This window comes from Hippopotamus amphibius, chromosome 1 (assembly GCF_030028045.1).
Source record: "Hippopotamus amphibius kiboko isolate mHipAmp2 chromosome 1, mHipAmp2.hap2, whole genome shotgun sequence".
Taxonomy (NCBI): domain Eukaryota; kingdom Metazoa; phylum Chordata; class Mammalia; order Artiodactyla; family Hippopotamidae; genus Hippopotamus; species Hippopotamus amphibius.
In genome coordinates, this window is record NC_080186.1 from 156,120,595 (window position 1) to 156,143,815 (window position 23,221).

At 42.3% G+C, this 23,221-nt stretch overlaps 1 protein-coding gene across 5 annotated transcripts in view; it reads right to left on the reverse strand.

The window, feature by feature from the left end:
- SH3RF2 (SH3 domain containing ring finger 2) overlaps window positions 1-23,221 on the reverse strand; it is a 141,571-nt gene that overhangs the window by 24,102 nt on the left and 94,248 nt on the right. For all 5 annotated transcript variants that reach the window (XM_057732072.1, XM_057732049.1, XM_057732064.1 and 2 more), the window contains 2 exons: window positions 5,901-5,992; window positions 4,454-4,624 (listed from right to left, as the gene is read on the reverse strand). In XM_057732072.1, coding sequence (XP_057588055.1) covers window positions 4,454-4,624; window positions 5,901-5,992 — 263 coding nt within the window. The remainder of the gene's footprint in view (window positions 1-4,453; window positions 4,625-5,900; window positions 5,993-23,221) is intronic.

Sequence of the window (23,221 nt, forward strand, 5' to 3'; positions counted from 1 at the left end):
CCTCTTCCTACCTATATATACACGCTGTCTCCATCAACCACACAGACGCAATTACGGAGGCCTCACCCTCCCCACCTGGATAACTGTGTGGGTGTGCTGAGGGCAGGGACAAGGTCTCATACTGAGACCTGGTGGAACTAGATGACTTGATTTTCATCATTCACTCCAGCTCTGATCACTCCTCACCCCCTGTCCCTTCAGCCCTGAGTTCAGGGCACAAGATCTTGTATGTGTTCATCTCGCTTTGCAGGGGCAATTTCTTGTTCATTCAGTGACTCTTCCACTAGATTCTAAACTCTCTGAAGGCAGGGATTTTATGCGACTTATTTTATATCCTCTGTGTTCTGCATATATTGTTTATTAATAAAGTTTTGTTGAATGGCTCCCATGATGCTTTTAGCACTGAAGACAGTCATTGTCTCGCACATATTAAGCACTTACTGTATACCCAGCATTGGCCAAGTGCTTTGCCCACATTATCTCACAGGTTCTTCACAACAGCCTTCTGAGGTAGGTATCATTAGTGCTACTGTTTCGTAGATTAAAAAGCAGAGAGATGTACAGTTACTTTTCCAAGCAATTAATAGACCCGAGATTTGAACCCAGGTCCGGGCTGGCCCCTGACTCTACCACAGAGCTACACTATCTTCTGGCTAGTTAGAGCATTTATCATTTGGAAAACCCTGCATCCTGCTTGAAATAAACAAACTAAAGGAGCTAGTAGGCCCTACGCATGCTTTGCCCAGCACAGCAGCCTTTCCTCTCCTGGTAATTAAAAGGCTCACTTGCTGAATCGTAAATCGAAAACCTGGCATTTTGGCCAACTCTGGTCTCTACATTGATCCCCAAACCCTGGCTGGCTCAGTTCACTAGGAGCCGATGCTAATAAGACTAAAGGCTCAAACGCTCAGGGGGCACTTCACCCCTCTGAGGTCTGGCTGTCTTAGAAAAGGCCGCCCAGTACACCAAGGGGGCTGGCGGCAGTGCAGAGCCATCACTGCAAACGAAAACAGGGGCAGAGCAGAAAGGGGCCTCGCGCATGCAGTCCAACCCACTCAGCAGGAGAAACTCAGCCGACAACGATGGCATCTTGTAGGCCTGAGAAGTGGGAGGAACTACACCTCCTGCGCCGGGAAGGGTTGTTAAGAACAAGGGTGAGCTACTCCTAGACAGGCAAATTCAGCATGTCACCTGCGTCCAAGATTTTGGGAACTTACTCTGCATCTGGAAGGCTGTCAAGGAACACACACACACACACACACACACACACACACACACACACACAGAAGGCATTGATCTGCTGTCACCTAATAGCCCTCAGGAGATTATACTGGGACAGGGACTTTCCTTTTTGGAAATGCTGGCTCCCTAGAAGCAAACACACCCATCAGCGTAAGCAGCATCTCAATCTAGGCACATATTCAGGTTTCTATGAGCTTGGGATGGGGATGGACTCGTGGCAACCTATGGTGGTGCTGAAACTTCATCTACTGCCTAACAAGTGGCCACCTTGGAACTGGTGGGTCTAGATGCTTGTGACTTGCCCAAGCATAGATCTACCTTGGAGAAAAGCCAAGAAGGAGAGAATGGGAAGCAGGAGCCTGGAAGTACACTGCAATGGAGTCCCACACGCATTCTAGTTAGGGTGACCTTATGTCCAGATTTTCCTGGGAAAGTTTCAGTTTACACCTGCTCTCGTGGTAGAGTGTCCCTCTTTTGTCTCAAAAGCATCCTAGTTTGGATGATAGATTATATGGTCACTCTTATTTTAATGTCTTTTTTTTTTCCCCATGGAATATCTTTGGGCTAAGTCCTGATGCATAAGCAAATGCCCCAGTAGTAGAGACGAGACCTAGAAAGTTCATGATAGAGTCCATGGAAGACTATTCATGAGTTAGGGTAGGTCCCTGCTCTTCGCTGTCTCTTCTGGACCATCCTCCCACTTTCCTCAAGGCTTCCCAGCTTGGACTCACATTATGACTCCACCACCTACCGCCCTGCCTCGTTGCAGACATCATTTCCCCTCCTTCCTTGAGGATTGAGCTCCTGGCTTAGTCATTGTCTCCACCACAATGGATCTTACCATGATGATCTCATTTCATCTTAGGGCTTTAAACACCATCCTGAGCCTGGACCTCTTTTTTGAGGTGCTAGACTTGTATACTCAATCGCTTACCAACATATTTACTAGGAATATTAAGGTATCTAAGACTTAATCTGCTGCAAAGCAAGCTTTTGCTTCCCCCAAAACCTCAAAATCTGTTTGTTCCTCCTTAGTTTTCAACAAAGGAAACTGTCTCTGGTTACTCAGGACAAAAAACAGTGGACTTACTTTTACACCCAAGATTTGATTTGTCAGAAAATCCTGTTGTCTCTACCTTCAGAGTGTACCCAGAATCTAACCACAGCTCCCTCCCTCTGTAGCTAGCACCTTGGTTAATTTCGCTGTGCCTTCCCTACCACCACCTGCCCCGCCGCCTACCCCGGCCCCCCCGCTGGATTATCACAATATTCGCTTAACTAGTCTCTCTGCTTCCACCTTTTCCTGTCTACAGTTAACTTTCAACCCAGCAACTAAAGGGATTCTGATTACAACATAAGTTAGATTATGTCACGCTTCTGCTCAAAGCCCTATAACAACTTGGTTAACGCCAAATTCCTCATTACGACTAAGGCAATTCTGTGTGATCTGAGTCCCTGTTACCATTTTGACCTCATCTCCTACAAGCCTCCTCTCACTTCCCCAATCCAGTCCTACCGGCCTTCATGTCAGGCATGTTCCCCCCTCGCGGCCTTTGTTCTGTACTTGCTGTTCCTTGGCCTGGAACACACCTCCCTCATTCCTCCATCCTTCCTTCTTACTGCTCAGTAAGGCCATCCCTGACCAAGCTATTAACATTGTAATCACCCCCACACAAATTCTATCCCCTTTTCCTGGCTTATTTTTTCTTCTTAGACCTTACCATTAGCACACCACATATATTACTTACATGTCTTCTTTATTGTCTGTCTGTCCCACTAGAGCGTAAGCACCAATGGGTGGGGATATTGTGTCTTTTGTTCACTGGTGTTTCTCCAGTGTCTAAAAAGGTGCCTGACATAGAGTGCTCAATACATATTTGTTGAATAAATTAAAGCATCAGTTATAGACATCCTTAGTTTGCCTTTGTAGAGTTTTGCAATTTTCTAACAAATTCCAAGAATCTTCCATTTGAAAGGAGTAACTATGATCCTCTATTCCAATTTTCTGGGATGTGAAGAAATCTTTTTTGCCTGTACCTATTGGAACCCACATTTTGCCTGCAGTCTTTCTAGAAAGGGGGTCCACCACCTCACCAGCTAGCCAAGCTGGAAAAATCTGAGTTAGAAAGTACAGTCTTCCATTAAACCAGAACTTTCTAAGTTGTGTTCACTGCTTCACTGCCCCCTCATGGAACAAATCAACTTCCTGGTCTACACAGTCTGCTATGGTCCCTCTGACCCTTGTTTTCCATAGCTCAAACAATCCTAGTTTCTTTACAGGTTTCTCTGGTGGTGCAGTTTCAATCTCCTCACCATTGCTGCCCTCCACTGGACACACTGTCCCACCTACACGAAGGTCCCCAAACTGGCCACATACGACTCCAGCTCTGACCCCCCTAGAGTACAATGGGAGTATCTCTTTCCTTGGAGTTAGGACTCTCTGGTATGTCATAAAGACAGACTTTATGTGTGGTGATGGCCTTGCTGCCTTGTGACAGGCTTTGCCTGGACTTATGCGGGTGGAGGTAGGATGAGCCATGGATAGTTTGGGGGTTGGTGTGTATTTGTGGTCCTTTGAGGTGGCCGCACAAACTGTAGGCCAGTGAAATTGATGAATGTGCCAGAGAATTAAAAAGGTTGGGAAAAGCTGTTTGGGAAGAAGACCTGCAGGGTAACTAGCACGTGACCTGGGGTGTGGATAGATGAATAGTGGTCTGAGTCACAAAAACCCTGCCTAACGGCCGCATCCTGGCAAGTCTCCCAAGGTACTCCAAGAGGTCTTCTGATCAATGCATTTTCCCATTGTGTCATGATTGTGGAGTGTCAGGGTGCAGGGTGTGAGGTGCGATTTGGGGGGAGTTGTATAGTAGAAAACCTGAAATCTAGTTCTTGAGCAGCTTGGTTAACTCTGCATACCAGTTTCCTCCTTTGTAAAATAATATCTATCTTATGAGATTCTATGAGATTTTAACTCACAGCCAATGAGTTAAAAGATGCAAAAGTGCTTGTAAAATGTGAAGAGCTATTTAAAAGATAACTATTTTGCTATTTTTTTTTTTTTTAAAGTTAAGTGTTAGGAAGGTACTAGAACAAAACCTGTTTCTTGGCCCATACTCTGGAAGGGCATTGAGTCCTTCAGTGATTCAACCCACAGATGGCCCCTGGCCTAGGTGACTTGACCCTCTGATGCCTGAGATTGGAGAAGACACACCTGAAAATGGGGATGACATAGTTGTTGGGGAAGATGCCGACTCGCCCGGTCACCAAGGAGACACCCCTGAGCCAGCCATTCTGGTACTTCCCCAGGACCCTGATGCCCTCTCCCTTCTGCAGGTCCAGCTCGTCAGGTCCATGGGCTGAGTAGGAGTGCAGGGCTACAAACCTGGGGAGACACAGGCAAGTGGTGAAGGACGCTGGTGAGTGTGCCTAGTGGAGGGCATGGAACCAACGAAAGGTGAAGGGAGAGGAGAACTCAGAGCCCATCGGCCCGGTGGTTAGCAATAACAGCTTTTAAAATTGAAATCTCACTGTGTAAGGCAGATGAAAATGGTGGAAGCTGGTTGAAGTAGCAGTGGAGGGACAGAGATCCCTCCCTCCTCCTCCACAGAGTGCCCCACAGCTGCAAATCACGCATTTAGGTCACATCAGCATTTTGACAATGGGGAAACTGGCCTAGAATAGAGACAGGAGTTGGTGACGAGGAATCAGTGACAGAGCTGGGTCTCTAACCTGGAAGTGATGGTTCTATCTGTGAAGCTTTTTCACGCTGCTTAGAGTATCCTCCAAGACGGTGTCATAGCTATCAAAGTTCAGGGAACTGAGGGGTCAGCATAGACGCCTCTCTGACCCACTCCTTCTCCTGAGGGTAGGGATGGGTCTGACCCCCAGGAATGGCAGGAGGTGGACATGGGGAAGTGGGAGGCAGGGGTTAATTTCAGTGTTTGGCATGCAGTATAACACTGGCTGCACGGTGGGATGGAGGGGGATGAGCTTGAAACATGGCAGAAATGTCCTCGAGTTGGAGCAGTGACTTTCCCCTGTGAAGTCCACACAGGAGTTGGGCAGGTAACAACCAGAGATGAGTTAGGAGGTGAAGGACTCGGGAATAGTGAGGTTGTGGAAGGAGAATAGCGTGACTGAAGGCATTAAAAATAACCCACTTTGGCTTGCTAGGTTGGGGGTTACCAGCGTATTGTCTCAGGCTGGATGTTAGAAGTCCTTCTAGACTCTATGGACTGTAAGACACTGAAAGATTTTATCAAAGGGGCTAGGAGAGTGTTCTCATCTGCAAGGTTTCTTTCCCCTCTAAAGCACTATATTTATTTCTCACTGATTGCTAGAGTAACATCTATTGATGACCTAGCCTTGTGAATCTAAAGGAAGACGAGAGAAATTGCTCAGTACCCAATCTCCCTGCAATGTTTTGGTATGTAATCTTCCAGTCTCTTTCTACTTTTGTAAAGTAATGAGCCACGATGAGGTAGGTTAGTGATTTGTGTTTTTCACCATTATTTCCTTTGGAGGTTGTAAAGGAAGGGGAGCTGTTTTTTCTTTGGATGGGATGGTTGGGGACAGGGGATGCTTGATGGCAGAGGGATGGCAAAGATGACTCCTCTGTGCCAGGGCTGGGAGTGGAAGGCTGAGCTGTTTTTACTCACATGTTAGCTGAGAGGTGTTGCTGGGAGCCAGGCAGACTGACGATGGCCGTGGAATGTCCTGGGGAAGCAGGTGCAGGGTGGTAAGTGCTGACCTGCACAGACAGAAAAGCCAGGCAGAAACAGTGAATGTCATCAGCCGGGCCCTCAGCAGAGCTGCTGCAGCCTGACGCAACTGGAAACTAAGGGCCACAACCAGCACCACCCATCGTGTGTCTTCTCTGTGGTTTGTGGCTGTGGGCAGAGCCAAGAGGTGGTAGATTGGTTTATGGTCTGCTGGGGTGGCATGCCAGAGTTGCAATCCAAAAGACTGCTCAGATAGGGCAGAGGATGAAGACCTGTTCAGTTTACAGTCAACAGGGCACCGCCAAACTCCTCCATCTGTTCCCTGGGCCCCTCCCCACCCATCTCCCGGTGGACTCATCTCTCTCTATGAAAACCTATGCTCGTAAAATGGTACAATGGCTAATATCGGGAACGTAACACTCACTAGGCAGTTCTAAGTGCTTTACAAGTATCAGCTAATTTGATCCTTATTAAAGGGACGATTATCACCCCTAATTTTAGATGAGAAACTGAAGGAAAGAAAAGTTACTCAACTAGTATGAAACAAAATTTTAAACCTGGTAGTCTAAGTCCTGAGCTCACACTGTCAGTATACACACACACACACACCCCCCACACTCACACACCAGTTTACCCAGTGACTTATGCAAGGTAAATCTGCATCCTCTTCACTTTTCCAGGATGAAAGAGGGAGCAATAAGGCTAAAAGCATCTGGAAACTGCCTATTGTCCTGGGGTCTTGCCTATTGCCTAATATATTACCTTGCTTATTTCCTTCTTGGCACATATCACAGACTGTGATTGTTTGCTTGTTTAATTACTGTTCATCCCGCATCACTAGTCTGTAAATTCCATGAGGGCAGGGACTATGTTTTGTTTATCTCTGTATTTTTTATATTCCCAATATGTACTTGTAGCTTAAAGAATTAACGAACAAATGAAAACATCTTTCTACCCACTACACCAAGGACTAATGAAACCTCAACCATCTCCATGCCATACAGAGTAAATACATTCAATCTGTCTTCAGTTACCTGCCTTTAAGTGATGTTAACTACATATGTGTGCCTTTTTAGGACTGTGCTTTTGTGGGTACAACTATTATTTGCTTATGTGTGTTTGGGAAGTTGCGAGTCCATTACTGACAGCATGTATCTCTGGTTCTTTGCACAAGTGTGTATGTTTACTCAAAACCCATGACAACTGTATGTACATGTATGATGGCACTGGTATATTATATGCCTGATTATGTTCATGCATGTGGGTCTGTGGATTGATAAGCATGTATGCTGTGTGTGATGATATATATACACATACACACACACATATGGTTATAAATGTCTACTGGAATTCTGTGTGTATGTCTGTGAACTCTAGAGGTGTATGCAAATATGCGTGGGTATAGTTTTGTACGTGTGTGTCAATGATTGTGTAAATGTATGTATGACTGTGTATGTATGTGTGACATTTCAATTGAGTTAAAGGATCAGAAAACCATTCCAGTTAGATAGTAAGAAGTATTGTCAAGAATGTAGAGAAATTGGACTTCCCTGGTGGCGCAGTGGTTAAGAATCCGCCTGCCAGTGCAGGGGACATGGGTTCGATCCCTGGGCTGGGAAGATACCACATGCCACGGAACAACTAAGCCCGTGTGCCACAACTACCGAGCCTGTGCTCTAGAGCCTGTGAGCCATAACTACTGAGCCCATGTGCCACAACTACTGAAGCCTGCGTGCCTAGAGCCTGTACGCCACAACAGGAGAAGCTATTGGACTGAGAAGCCTGTGCACCGCAACAAAGAGTAGCCTCCACTCACCTCAACTAGAGAAAGTCTGCGTGCAGCAATGAAGACCCAATGCAGCCAATAAATAAATAAATTAATTAATTAAATAAATTTTAAAAAATGTAGAGAAATCAAAACGCTTGTACAGTGTTAGTGAAATATAAAGTAGTTCAGGCCCTTTGGAAAATAGTTTTGCAGTTCCTCATATTATTAAACATAGCATTACCATATGAGTCAGTAAGTACAATAACCAAGAGAAATGAAAAGATATGTCTACACTAAAGCTTGTATATGAATTTTACAGCAGCATTATTTATAATAGATAAAAGGTGGAAATAACCCAAATGTCTATTGACTGATGAATGAATAAACAAAATGTGGTATATCCATACAATGGAATATTATTCAACCATAAAAGAAATGAAATATTGATATGCCAGAACATGGATAAACCTTGAAAACATTATGCTAACTGAAAGAAGCCAGACACAACATTACATAATTCCATTTATATGAAATGACCAGAACAGGCAAATCTATATAGAAAGTAGATTAGTGGTTTCCAGGGGCTGGGGTTACAGGGGAATATAGGAGGTAATACTTAAAGGGTACAGGGTTTCTTTTTGAGGGGATGACATATTGTAAAATTGTGGTACTAATGGTTGCATATATCTATGACTATATTAGAAACCACTGACTTGTACATCTTAAATGGCTTAAATACATGGTATGTAAAATATATTTTAATAAGCTTTAAAAAAAACCATGCCCCAAATCATATATTCACATCAATAGATGTAGAAAAAGCTTTTGATAACATTCAACATCCATTTATGATAAAAACTCTCCAGAAAGCAGGCATAGAGGGAACATACCTCAACATAATAAAGACCATATATGACAAACCCACAGCTAACATCATACTCAATGGTGAAAAGCTGAAAGCATTTCCTCTAAGATCAGGAAGAAGACAAGGATGTCCACTCTCATCACTTCTATTCAGCATAGTTTTGGAAGTCCTAGCCATGGCAATCAGGGAAGAAACAGAAATAAAAGGAATCCAAACTGGAAAGGAAAAAGTAAAACTGTTACCGTTTGTAGATGACATGATACTATACACAGTAAATCCTGAAGACACCACCAAAAAAACTACTAGAGCTCATCAATGAATTTGGTGAAGTTGCAGGGTACAAAATTAATAGAAATCTGTTGCATTTCTATACACAATGAAAGATCAGAAAGAGAAATTAAGGAAAATCTCATTTACCACTGCATCAAAAAGAATAAAATACCTAGGAATAAACCTACCTAAGGAGCCAAAAGACCTGTACTCTGAAAACTACAAGCTGCTGATGAAAGAAATCGAAGATGACACAGATGGATAGATATACCGTGTTCCTGGATTGTAAGAATCAATATTGTTAAAATGACCCTACCCAAGGCAATCTATGGATTCACTGCAATTCCTATCAAAATACCAAAAACACACAAACAAAACAAAACAAAAAACAAACAAAAAAACACAAACAAAACAACCTGATTAAAAAATGTGCAGAAGAACTGAACAGAGATTTTTCCAAAGAGGAAATGCAGATGGTCAACAGGCACATGAAAAGATGCTCAACATCACTAATTGTCAGGGAAGTGCAAATTAGAACCACAATGACATATCATCTCATACCAGTCAGGATGAATGGCTATCATAAAAAAGAACACAAATAACAAATGTTGATAAGGATGTAGAGAAAAGGGAACCCTCCTACACTGTTGGTGGGAATGTAAACTGGCACAGCCACTGTGGAAAACAGTATGGAGGTTTCTTAAAAAACTAAAAATAGAGCTACCATATGATCCAGCAATTCAGCTCCTGGGTGTGTGTCCCCAAAAATCAAAAACACTAATTTGAAAAGATACATGCACCCCAATACTTATAGCAGCATTATTTACAATTGCCAAGATATGAAAGCAACCTAAGTGTCCATCAACCGATGAATAGATAAAGACGGATACACACACACAATGGACTACTACTCAGCCATAAAAAAGAACAAAATTTTGCTATCTGCAACAACACGGATGGACTTGCAGGGTATTATGCTAAGCAAAATAAGTCATACAGAGAAAGACAAATACTGTATATCGCTTACAGGTGGAATCTAAAAAATACAACAAACTAGTGAGTATAACAGAAACAGAGCAGACTCACAGACACAGAGAGCAAACTAGTGGTTACCAGTGGGAAGAGGGGGGAGGGACAATAGTGGTGGGGGAGTGGAAGGTACAAACTATTGGGTGTAAGGTAGGCTACAAGGATGTATTTATAACACGGGGAATATAGCCACTATTTTACAATAACTAAATGGAGTGTGACCTTTAAAAATGGCATTAAAATAAAAAATGAAACCAAAGACCATTCCACGGTCATCCATCTGAGGGTCCTTAACACTGCATAAAGTGCTCTGAGGTTTGCAATCAAATATTGTCACACTGGCTCCCAAGCTGCTGGCTTTGGGCTAGGCCACTTCTTCTCTGCAACTGGGCAAGATAAAACCCTGCTGGGATTGGGAGATGTGCCAAGGGAGAGCCTTGTTATGTGAACAACTAATCTTATGTTTGTGGAGGCTGTTGGACCACTGATTAAACAGGACGAACTTAACACCTGTAACTTTCCAATGTTATGTTTGAGTAAAAAGCCCTACCATCCATAAACACTATTAATCATTTAGGGAGGAGGAAGATGCCAGAATGCAAAGAAAGCCACTCATCTGTTATACCAGGCTCTCTTTTTACTTCTCTAGGTCCTTAACTAGAGAGGGGATCTTTCCCCTTATTTGGAACACAGAGCACTGACAGAACTGAAATCACTGGGTTTGTGATGGAGTTCTTTCTAATATGGAACAGGAAGGAAGGCCAGATTCTCAGAACTTGAGGTGTCTGGGAGGAGAAGGGAGAACACAGATGCAGAGGGAGGAGGAAGGAGGGAAGGATGAGGAGGCAGAGAGGGAGATAGTGGACAACTCTGAGAGTAGGTGAGAGAGTCAGAAACTGGGACAGAGACACAATGGGAGAAAGAGATAGATCCAGAGGGATAGAGGAAGAAAGAAGAAAAAAGAGATTAAGAAAAGATTGGGGAGGGGTTCCCTGGTGGTGCAGAGGTTAAGAATCCTCCTGCCAACGCAGGGGACATGGGTTTGAGCCCTGGTCCGGGATGATCCCACATGCCGCGAAGCAACGAAGCATGTGTGCCACAACTAACTACTGAAGCCCGTGTGCCTAGAGCCCGTGATCCACAACAAGAGAAGAGACTGCAATAAGCCCACGCACTGCAACAAAGAGTAGCCCCCGCTTGCCATAACCAGAGAAAGCCCGTGCACAGCAATGAAGACCCAACACAGCCATAAATAAATAAATAATAAAAAAGAGAAAAGATTGGGGATATGCAGTTTATTGTATGTCAAACATATCTCAATTAAACTCTTTTTAAAAGAAGAAAAAAAAAGATTGGGGAAACTCACAACCCATTTAGAAGACAAATAACCCAATTAAAAAAATGGACAAAAGACATCACAAAAGAAGATATACTGAGTGGCCAGTAAGCACATGAAAAAATGCTCAACTTCACCAATTATCAGGAAAATGCAAATTAAAACCATCATGAGATACCACTACACATCTATAAGAATGGCTAAAATTTAAAAGGCTGACCATACCAAATATCGGTGAGGATGTGGAGCAACTAGAATTCTTGAACGCTGCTGGCGGGGTTGTAAAACGGTGCCACCACATGGGACAAGTTGGCCATTTTTAATAAAATGAAATATATACTTACCACACTACCCAGCAACCCAACTCACAAGTTTTTACCTAAGAGAAATGCAGACTTATGTCCATACAAGGACATAAGTCATTCGTACATGAATATTCATAGCAGCTTTATTCATTTTAGCTAGAAACTGGAAACAACCCAAATGCTACTCAACGGGTGAATGAATCAACGAACTGTGGTGCAAACACAGTGGCATATTCCTCAGGAGTACATGCAACTGTGTGAATGAATCTTAACATCATCCTGAGTAGATGAAGCGAGACACACAAAACTACACATTCTGTGATGCCATTTACGTAACATTCTAAAAAAACCCCAAACTATAGTGACAGAAAGATTAGGGATTACCAAGAGCCAGGGATGGAGGAAGATGATTGATTTTGCAACGTGGCTCAAAGAAACCTTTGGGGCTGATAGAAATGTTCTGTATCTTGATTTGAGTAGTCATTACACACCTTTCTACATCTGCCAAGTCACTGAACTCTATTCTTAAAAGTGTTGAACTTGGACTTCCTAGGTGGCGCACTGGTTGGGGGTCCACCTGCCATTGTAGGGGACACAGGTTCCATCCCTGCTCCAGGAGGATCCCGAATGCCACAGAGCAACTAAGCCCATGAGCCACAACTATTGAGCCCATGTGCCACAACTTCTGAAGCCCACGTGCCTGGAGCCCATGCTCTGCAACAAGAGAAGCCAAGGCAATGAGGAGCCCACGCATCACAAAGAAGAGTAGCCCCTGCTTGCTGCAACTAGAGAAAGCCCATGTGCAGCAACGAAGACCTAACAAGCCAATAAATAAATATATAAATAAAGTAAAAAAAAAAAAAGGAAAACAAACAAAAAAACCCAATATATTAAAAAAAGTGTTTCTGTAACTATAGGTCAATAAAGCTGTTAAAAAATAGCAATATATTATCTGGTTGGCAGGAAATCTCCAAGTGGCCTTAGCTTGACCCAGCCCAAGCTCTGGAATTGGTCAGTGAGGGAGACAAGGACGATGGCTCAACTAAATAGCGGGCAGCTAGCCAGTGACCCTCATGGCAGGGCCACCTGAATAGGAGAGAAATCAAAGGTGGAAACCTATGGATCAGACAGAGGCTCAATAAACAAGGTGAAAACAAAAATGAATGACTGGAGTGATAGTAAAAGAGAACGAGATAGATAAAGGAGGGAAGGAGGACAGAAGGAACATGACAGAAACGAAGGCCCCACCCGGGGAACGAAGACAACCAGGTAGATAGAGGGCCACCTTCTGAGGAGGCAAGTCTGTTCCTGTCACTGGCATCCAAGACAGAGGCCCCACCTGTCTGAGTGAATGGGCCTCTGGCGGGTGGTTCCCTGAAGTCAGTTGTGACCTCAGGTCCCCGTGCCACAAAGGGTTCGTGAGGCTGGATGTGAGGTCCTCAAGCATCTTGTGCTTCCTGGGATAGGATGTGGGGATCTGAGCAGGATCAGAGAAAGGGTACATACTTGAGGTTGCGGGTGGGTATTTCTGCTACCATTTAAAAACATTTTTTCCTCCTTTTTGAAGGAAACGACTCATTTAAAAGAAGTCCTTCCTTGACTCCCCCCCCCTCGAGTCCCCCCCACCCTCCCCGCCCCAGTCCTCTAAGGCATCTTCCATCCTCGAGTTGGACTCCCTTTGTTATACAACAACTTCCCACTATCTATTTTACAGTTGGTAGTATATATATGTCTGTGCTACTCTCTCGTTTCGTCTCAGCTTCCCCTTCACCCCCTGCCCCTTCCCAAACCTCGAGTTCTCCAGTCCATTCTCTGTATCCGCATCCTTGTTCTTGTCACTGAGTTCATCAGTACCATTTTTAGATTCCGTATATGAGTTAGCACACAATATTTGTCTTTCTCTTTCTGACTTACTTCACTCTGTATGACAGACTGTAGGTCTATCCACCTCATTACATATAGCTCCATCTCATCCCTTTTTATAGCTGGGTAATATTCCATTGTATATATATGCCACATCTTCTTTATCCATTCATTTGTGGAAGGGAGGGAATACGGGGATATGTGTATAAAAACAGATGATTGAACTTGGTGTACCCCCCCCCCAAAAAAAAAAAAGAGCAAAAACATTGTTTCTCATGCAAGTGTTCATTAAGTGACAGAAATGCATATGGTGAGAAATATTTTGCCTACGTAGATGAAAGCCCTGAGTGCTGATAATATTCAAATAACTGAACAACTGATATTTAGTTATTAAAAGCATCTCAAAATTAGAGGGTTAAGGTAAAGTGGTCATTATAGGTGAAAGCTATATGAAGCTTCAAAGTCCTAGAATAACCTATAAAAAAAAAAAAAAAAAAAGAAGTCCTTATCAGGAACAGAAGAGTCCGCAGCTGTGTGGCCTCTGGGTGTTTTCAGGTCTCAAGGTGTTAAGTGACGGAGGAAGGGGGCACAGGGCCTGGCACGAGCTGCGGCAACATCCCGCTGGCCCTGCGGCGGCCTCATCGGTCACGTGGGCATAGAGTCAGCGCCCTCCCAGGAGTCTGGAGGCAGGTCTAGCCTAGTACTCAGGCGTGCAGCTCTGGCATCTTCCAGGATATGTGATCTTGGGCAAGGATTGCACTCTGTGGTTCCTCCACTTCCCATCTGTAAAATGCGGGCAATAATGGTGTGTCTCTCACAGAGCTGTTTTGAGGATTAAATAAAGGAATTCATGTACATTATTTAGCACATTGTAAGTGCTCAATAAATATTACTTATTTTTTTTTAAAGTTTTATTGAAATATAGTTGATTTACAATGTGTTAGTTTCAGGTGTAGAGAAAAGTGATTGTTATACATATATATATATATATATATATATAAATATATATATATCCTTTTAAAAAATTCTCTTCCATTATAGGTTATTACAAGATATTGAGTACAGTTCCCTGTGCTATACAGTAGGTCCTTGTTGGTTATCTATTTTATATATAGTAGTGTGTATATGTTAATTAAATATTACTTATTTTGATCTACCAAGAGATTATTAGTTGCTGTGTGGGGTCGGGGTGGTGTGCGTGGAGCACCTCCTTTTATGCGACAGCCCTACAAGGTCTTGGACTGAGAGCAGGACCCAAGAATGTGGTGGGAGATGAGAGTAAGCAATCCTCCTCTTCTCTTCTTTTTTTTAAATATTTTATTTATTTGGTTGTGCTGGGTCTTAGTTGTGGTAGGTATGCTCCTTAGTTGTGGCTGATGGGCTCCTTAGTTGCAGCTCGCAGTCTCCTTAGTTGCAGCCGGCAGTTTCCTTAGTTGCAGCTCCAGGGCTCCTTAGTTGCGGCTCCAGGGCTCCTTAGTTTTGGCTTGCAGCCTCCTTAGTTGTGGCATGCACGTGGGATCTAGTTCCCTGACCAGGGATAGAACCTCCGCTGCATTGCGTCACGAGGGAAGTCTCCTCCTCTTCTCTTTTAGAGGAGTTTTCAGGTTCCCGGCTTTTCAAAATATAAGATTGCTGTCCGCCCCCCCCCATGCTGTGCCACTCAGCTCTTTCCTGCAAGGCTCATGCCTTTCAGTAGCTTGGTGGGCATGGGATACTGTCTTCCTCAACAGAGTGTAAACTACTCCTGAGCCCCTGTGGTCCTGCCTGTCAGCACTGCCAGGAGCTAAAGAGGGCCTGAATCTACAGAGTGTTCACTCAGGGCTGGGAGAAGTGCTGTGTTTTAGAGATAGAAAATTATGTATTGGATTGGCCAAAAAATTCGTTTGGGTTTTATGGAAAAACCCAAACGAATTTTTTGGCCAATCCAATATCATATGGTAGTTTCTATACCAACACTATGGATAATCTAGAATTGACCATTGGACTTTATAAAGTTAAAAATTCACTCTTGTCTTTAATTAAAAGAGACTTAAGAACAACATACATGGATTGCAATGTGTGGACCATATTTGGGCCTGGGTACCGGAGTTAATGCAACAAACCAGACACACAGAGCTCCTTCCTCAGGTGGACCTCACCATGTATACCAGGGAAGGCACTTAAATCCATAGTTGTATACACGTGGTGCATGTTGGCGTGGGGGTTGGGGGTGGGGCTCAAGGTGCTCTGGGCGCTGCTGGGAGAGGCTTGCCTTGATCCCAAGAGGTACTTTACTCACACCCTACGATTCCAACACTAACCTGTGATACACAGGTCTAACTGTTGTCACCCCCATTTCTATAGATGAAGAAGCTGAGATAGAAAGAGTACATGATTTTAAGGAGATGGTCAGCAACTGACTGCTTACGTTGACACCAGGAGCAAGAACTCTGGCCTGGAGTCTTTTTGGTGGGTCACCAAGGTTAGCACTTAACTCCATGTGGTAGAGAGCTCACCTACGTGAGGCATGTTTGTGCATCCCAGGAAAAAGCCGTCTAGCTAAATTCAAGTTCTGTTTTTAAGCTCATGGGTATGTCATGTCCATGATGACCACCATCCCTGGTCAGTGGAGGCAGGTGGGATATGAAGATGTAGGTTTCTTTTTTCTTCTTCCTTCCCTGGCAAAAGTGACGTCCCGACAGAGTCAGAGCTCCTTTTTCCAGACTGCTGTCCTTCCTTCTCTAAGCCTGTCTCAGAGCCAGCCCAGCCTGCAAACCCTCCCTGTCCTGGATGAGCAGGGAGCAGCCACCCAGTGCTCTGATTTGCCCTGAGAGTAAAAGCGTTGTCTGAGAAAGGGAACTCAGTCATGAGCTGGCAGCAGGTCCCTTTAGGTCCACCTCAAAAAATGTCTTCTGAAGTATGCAGCGAGGTCAGCAGGGGTAATACTGTATAACGCTGTGAAGACGGTTCCATCTCCATCCTGCGGGTAGTCATCGAAGCTTTGAATATTCTCTGTGATCTGGCTCTGCTTTCCAGACTCCCCCTCTCCCCTCCTCCTCCCCCTCTTCACTTCCTTCCGCCGTGGGGTCTTTTCTCAGCTCCTTGAGCAGGTCACACTGTCTCTGTCACTCCTGCTCTTTCCATACCCCCACCTCTGCTCTGTTATTTTCCCTTTTTATGGATATTTTAAATTATAAATATATTATGCATAGAAGCAAGTGTATATAATTTTTTATTATGTAAAGAAGAATAATAACACTAACACCTGCATACATACCACCCAACTCAAGAAATAGAATAAAAATAGGAATCGAATATTGTACTTAGAAGCCCTCTGCACATTCCTCTATAATCAGATCTCTTCCCTCCTCTCAGAGCTAACTACAATGCTGAAATGTCATTAATCGTTCCATTGCTTTTCTATGTAGTTTTTAACCACGTTGGTATACATCCCTAAACCATATGTTGTGAAGTCTGCCTGTTTCTGAATACAGTGCTGATGGATTCACATTGCGTGTGTTCTTCCGTGACTCACATATTCCGCTTAAGACTGTTTCTGTGGTTGGTTTTCACTGCTGCCCTGTATGTCATTGTATGCATCTACCATTTAACCATCCTATCATTTATGCATCATTTGGGTGATTTTCAGTTTGGGGCTGTCCTGAATGGTGCTGCTACGGACATTCTTGTATATGCTCCCCGTGCACACGTACAAGAGTTCCCCCAGGATCTACGCCTACGGGTAGAATTGATGGGCCATAGGGTAGGAGCCTGCTCAGTTTTACTAGGCAATGACAAACTGGTTCCCAGTGTGGCTGTAACAATTTACATTTCCACCAGCAGTGAATGACAATTCCTGTTACCCCACCATCTCGCCAGCATGTGTTAATGCTGAGCTTTTTAATACCTGTCTGTGGTGGGTATGAAATGATAGCTTATTGTGGTTTCAAATTAATTTCTCTGAGTACTAATGAGCTTGGGTTTCTTTTCAAATGTTTATGGACCATTCTTGTTTCTTATATGAAATACCTGTTCATTTCCTTTGTCTGCTTCCTCCCCCCTCCCCGGGTTCTTTTCTTATTAAGTTATTAAGTTCTAATATTTTTGGATATGATTTTTTTTGTAGCTTATATTTTTACTCTGTGGTGTCTTTTTAAGAACTGAAGTTCTTATTTTTAATAGAGTCAAATTTACAATATATTCCCTTATGGCTTATACTTTTGAAGATCTTGAATATGATTTTATTTTTATCCCAAGGTCATAAAGATATACTTCTATGTTGTCTTCTAAAAGTTTTATAGTTTTGTCTTTCCCATTTAAGTCTTTAAGCCACCTGGAATTGATTTTTTGACAAGGGAGGAATCCAATTTCATCTTTTTCCACATGGATACCCAATTAGCCCAGCACCATAGTTCATCCTTCCCTTCTGATCTGCAAAGCCTGCTCTGTCATAAATCAAGTCTCCAGGCTGTCTGTTTCTAGGTTCTCCAGTATGTTCCATTGGTTTAATAGAATCCCTACGCTAAATCTGTGCCATCTTAATTATTACAGCTTTAAAATAAAATTTGATATCTGATAGGGTAGGTCTCACTCTTCACCCCAACCAAATTCCATCTTCCTTTTTTTTAAGAAGCATCTTGGCTATTGGCTTTCTGTCCTTCCACTTGAATTTCAGAATCACCTTTTGAGTTCCACACAAAGAATCCATTGGGATTTGAATTTATAAATTTGGGGAGAATCAACATCGTAAAGACAGTGAGTCTTTCTATCCAAGAGCATGGCATAATTCTTCATTTATTTTAGGTCTTCTTTTTAATTTTATTAAAGTATAGCTGATTTACAATGTTGTATTAATTTCTGCTATATGGCAAAGTGATTCAGTTATGCATATATACATTCTTTTTCATATTCTTTTCCATTCTGGTTTATCACAGGATATTGAATGTAGTTCCTTGTGCTATACAGTAGGACCGTGTTGTTTATCTATTCTGTATATTATAGTTTGCATCTGCTAACTGCAAACTCCCAATCCTTCCCTCCTCCATGCCTATTGTAGGTTTTCTTTAATGTCTTTCAGTAAAGTCTTACACATTGTCTCCATAAAGGGCTTTCATATCATTTGTTGGATTTAAAAAACTGAGTTGCTGTTGTAAATATCTTTTTTAAAAATTATTTTTCTATTTGATTTCTGTTTTTATTTTTTATTTATTTTTGATAATTCTATCTTAGTTTATTGGTAGTGCCACGCAGCTTGTGGGATCTTAGCTCCTCCATCAGGGATTGAACCTGGGCCCTTGGCAGTGAAAGTGCAGAGTCCTAACCACTGGACTGCTAGGGCATTCCCTGTTTTCCGTTTACAGTACAGAAGTGCCATTAAATTTCTTGTATTGATTTGTATGCAGTGATCTTGCTAAGTTCTTATTTATTCCTAATACATTTTTATAGATTCTTTTGAATTTTCTATATAGGCAACAATATCATCTACAAATAATGACAGCTATGTTTCTTCCTTTCAAATATTTAACCTTTTATTTTTTTTTAAGCTCTTTATTGGAATATAATTGCTTTATACTCTTGTACCAGCTTTTGAGGTACACCAAAGTGAATCAGCTGTATGTATACATATATTCCCATATCCCCTCCCTCGACTCCCTCCCACCCTCCCTGTCCTGGTCCTCTAAGGCATCACCCATCATCGAGTTGATCTCCCTTTGTTATAGAGCAACTTCCCACTAGCTATCTATTTTACACTTGGTAGTGTAAATATGTTTATGCTTCTCTCTCACTTCATCCCAGCTTCCCCTTCGACCCCTGCCCCCTCAACCCCATGTCCTCCAATCCATTCTCTGCATCTGCATCCTTATTCTTGCCCTGTCACTGGGTTCATCAGTACCATTTTTTTTTTTTTTAGATTCCATATATATGAGTTAGCATACAGTATTTGCTTTTCTCTTTCTAGCTTACTTCGCTCTGTATGACAACTCTAGGTCTGTCCACCTTATTACATATAGCTCCATTTCATTCCTTTTTATGGCTGAGTAATATTCCATTGTATATATGTGCCACATCTTCTTTATCCATTCATCTGTTGATGGGCATTGAGGTTGCTTCCATGTCCTGGCTATTGTAAATAGTGCTGCAAGGAATATTATGGTATATATATATATTTTTTTTTTTAAATTTTATTTTTTTGGGGGTACACCAAGTTCAATCATCTGTTTTTATACACATATCCCCGTATTCCCTCCCTTCCTTGACTCCCCCCCCCCCTCGAGTCCCCCCCACCCTCCCCGCCCCAGTCCTCTAAGGCATCTTCCATCCTCGAGTTGGACTCCCTTTGTTATACAACAACTTCCCACTATCTGTTTTACAGTTGGTAGTATATATATGTCTGTGCTACTCTCTCGCTTCGTCTCAGTTTCCCCTTCACCCCCCGCCCCCTCCCAAACCTCGAGTTCTCCAGTCCATTCTCTGTATCTGCATCCTTGTTCTGGTCACTGAGTCCATCAGTACCATTTTTAGATTCCGTATATGTGAGTTAGCATACAATATTTGTCCTTCTCTTTCTGACTTACTTCACTCTGTATGACGGACTGTAGTTCTATCCACCTCATTACATATAGCTCCATCTCATCCCTTTTTATAGCTGAGGAATATTCCATTGTGTATATATGCCACATCTTCTTTATCCATTCATTTGTTGATGGGCATTTAGGTTGCTTCCATGTCCTGGCTATTGTAAATAGTGCTGCAATAAACATTATGGTACAAGTTTCTTTTGGGATTATGGTTTTCTCTGGGTATATGCCCAGTAGTGGGATTACTGGATCATATGATAGTTCTATTTTTAGTTTTTTAAAGAACCTCCAAACTGTTTTCCATAGTGGCTGTACCAACTTACATTCCCACCAACAGTGCAGGAGAGTTCCCTTTTCTCCACACCATCTCCAACATTTATTGTTTCTAGGTTTTTGGATGATGGCCATCCTGACCGGTGTGAGGTGATACCTCATTGTGGCTTTGACTTGCATTTCTCTGATGATTAGTGATGTTGAGCATCTTTTCATGTGTTTGTTGGCCATCTGTATGTCTTCTTCGGAGAAATGCCTATTTAGGGCTTCTGCCCATTTGTGGACTGAGTTATTTGCTTTTTTGGTATTAAGCTGCGTGAACTGCTTGTATATTTTGGAGATTAATCCTTTGTCCATTGCTTCGTTGGCAAGTATTTTCTCCCGTTCTGAGGGTTGTCTTCCTGTTTATGGTTTCTTTTGCTATGCAAAAGCTTTTAAGTTCCATTAGGTCCCATTTGTTTGTTTTTGATTTTATTTCCATTATTCTAGGAGGTGGGTCCAAAAGGATCTTGCTTTGATGTATGTCATCGAGTGTTCTGACTATGTTTTCCTCCAGGAGTTTTATAGTGTCTGGCCTTACATGTAGGTCTTTAATCCATTTTGAGCTTATTTTTGTGTATGGTGTTAGGAAGTGTTCTAATTTCCTTCTTTTACATGTTGCTGTCCAATTTTCCCAGCACCACTTATTGAAGAGGCTGTTCTTTTTCCCATTGTATATTCTTGCCTCCATTGTCAAAGATAAGGTGCCCATATGTGCTTGGGTTTACCTCTGAGTTCTCTATTCTGTTCCATTGATCTTCCTTTCTGTTTTTGTGCCAGTACCATACTGTCTTTTTTTTTTTTTTTTTAATTTATTTTAAATTTTTATTTATTTATTTATTTATTTTTTTACATACTGTCTTGATCACTATGGCCTTGTAGTATAGTTTGAAGTCAGGAAACCTAATTCCACAAGCTCCGTCTTTCCTTCTCCAGATTGCTTTGGCTATTCGGGGTCTTTTGCGTTTCCATACAAATCATAAGATTTCTTGTTCTAGTGCTGTGAAAAATGCTGTTGGTAATTTGATAGGGATTGCGTGGAATCTGTAAATTGCTTTGGGTAGTACAGTCATTTTCACAATGTTGATTCTTTCAATCCAAGAACATGGTACATCTCTCCATCTGTTTGTATCACCTTTGATTTCTTTCATCAGTGTCTTATAGTTTTCTTCATACAGGTCTTTTGCCTCCTTAGGCAAGTTTATTCCTAGGTATTTTATTCTTCTTGTTGCGATGGTAAATGGGAGAGTTTCCTTAATTTCTCTTTCTGCTTTTTTGTTGTTAGTGTATAGGAATGCGAGAGATTTCTGCATATTAATTTTGTATCCTGCTACTTTACTAAATTCCTCAATTAGTGCTAGCAGTTTTTGGTAGAATCTTTAGGGTTTTCTATGTATAATATCATGTCATCTGCAAAGAGTGACAATTTTACTTCTTCTTTTACAATTTGGATTCCTTTTAACCTTTTATTTCTTTTTCCTATCTTCCTGTACTGGCCAGGTGCTCTGGGAGGGACAGTATTCAGTAGAAACATAACAGACATTTTGCTCTTTTTCCTAATCGTTAAAGGGAATGCCTTCAACATTTTACCATTAAGTGTGATGTTTGCTATAGATTTTATATAGATTCCATTTATCATGTTAAGGAAGTTCCCTTTTACTCCTAGTTTGCGAAGATTTTAAAAATATGTATAATGAATGGGCATAGAATTTTATCAAACTTTTTTATCTATTGAAAAGATCTTTTTGTTCTTTAATTTGTTAATGTGATAGATTACACCAATTAATTTCATAGTGTAAAACTAACCTTTTGAATCTTGGGAAAACCCCAACTTAATAATGGTATATTCTATTTTCATACATTTTTGGGTTTGGTTTGCTAACATACACTTGAGGGGTTTTGCATTCATGGTTTATGAGTGAGGTAGAACTCAAATTTTCCTTTCTTATGTTGTTGTTTTCTGGTTTTTGATATTAAGAATACCTTAGCCTCATGAAATAAGTTGGGGAATGTCTTCTTTTCTTCCATTCTTTAGAAGAGTTTGTAAAAAGTGAAAGGATCCCCTCCTTGAAAGTGTGAAGGAACTCACTTGTAAACCTATCTTGGTCTCGAATTTTCTTTGTGGAAAGATTTTAAATTTCTTTAATGGTTGTAATATGATTAAAGGGTTGCCAAGAACTGTGTCCCAGATGTAAAATTTTTCATAAACCATGTTTGCTGAAGATAAATTCCTGATTAATCTATTTGCTTGATGGCCTCTGTTGGGGAGAAAAAGTGGTGCTTGAAATATCTGTATAGAAGCTTGGAAAACCCCAGCTGACGTGGACCCCCATACTGTCAGTTCAGGGCCTTAGCATCTCCAGGGTCCCAATGCTTATTCAAGAAGAACCCCCATATGGAGAGGATCAAGATGGTGGAGTAGGAGGACGTGTGTTCACTCCCTCTTGCAAGAGCACCGGAATTACAAATAACTGCTGAACAATCATCGACAGAAAGACACTGGAACTCACCCAAAAAGACACCCCACATCCAGAGACAAAGGAGAAGCTACAATGAGACGGTAGGAGGGGCGCAGTCGTGTTAAAATCGAATCCCATAAATGCTGGGTGGGTGACTCACAAACTGGAGAACAGTTATAAAGCAGAAGTCCACCCACTAAAGTGAGGGTTCTGAGCCCCGCCTCAGGCTTCCCAATGTGGGAGTCCAGCAACAGGAGGAGGAATCACCAGAGAATCAGTGGGATTTGATTGCAGGACCTCCACAGGACTGGGGGATACAGAGACTCCACTCTTGGAGGGCACACAAAAAAGTGTGCTCACCAGGACCCAGGGGGAAGGAGCAGTGACCCCCAGAGGAGACTGAACCAGACCTACCTGCTGGTGTTGGAGGATTGCCTGCAGAGGTGGGGGGCAGCTGTGGCTCACCGAGGAGACAGGGGCACTGGCAGCAGGGG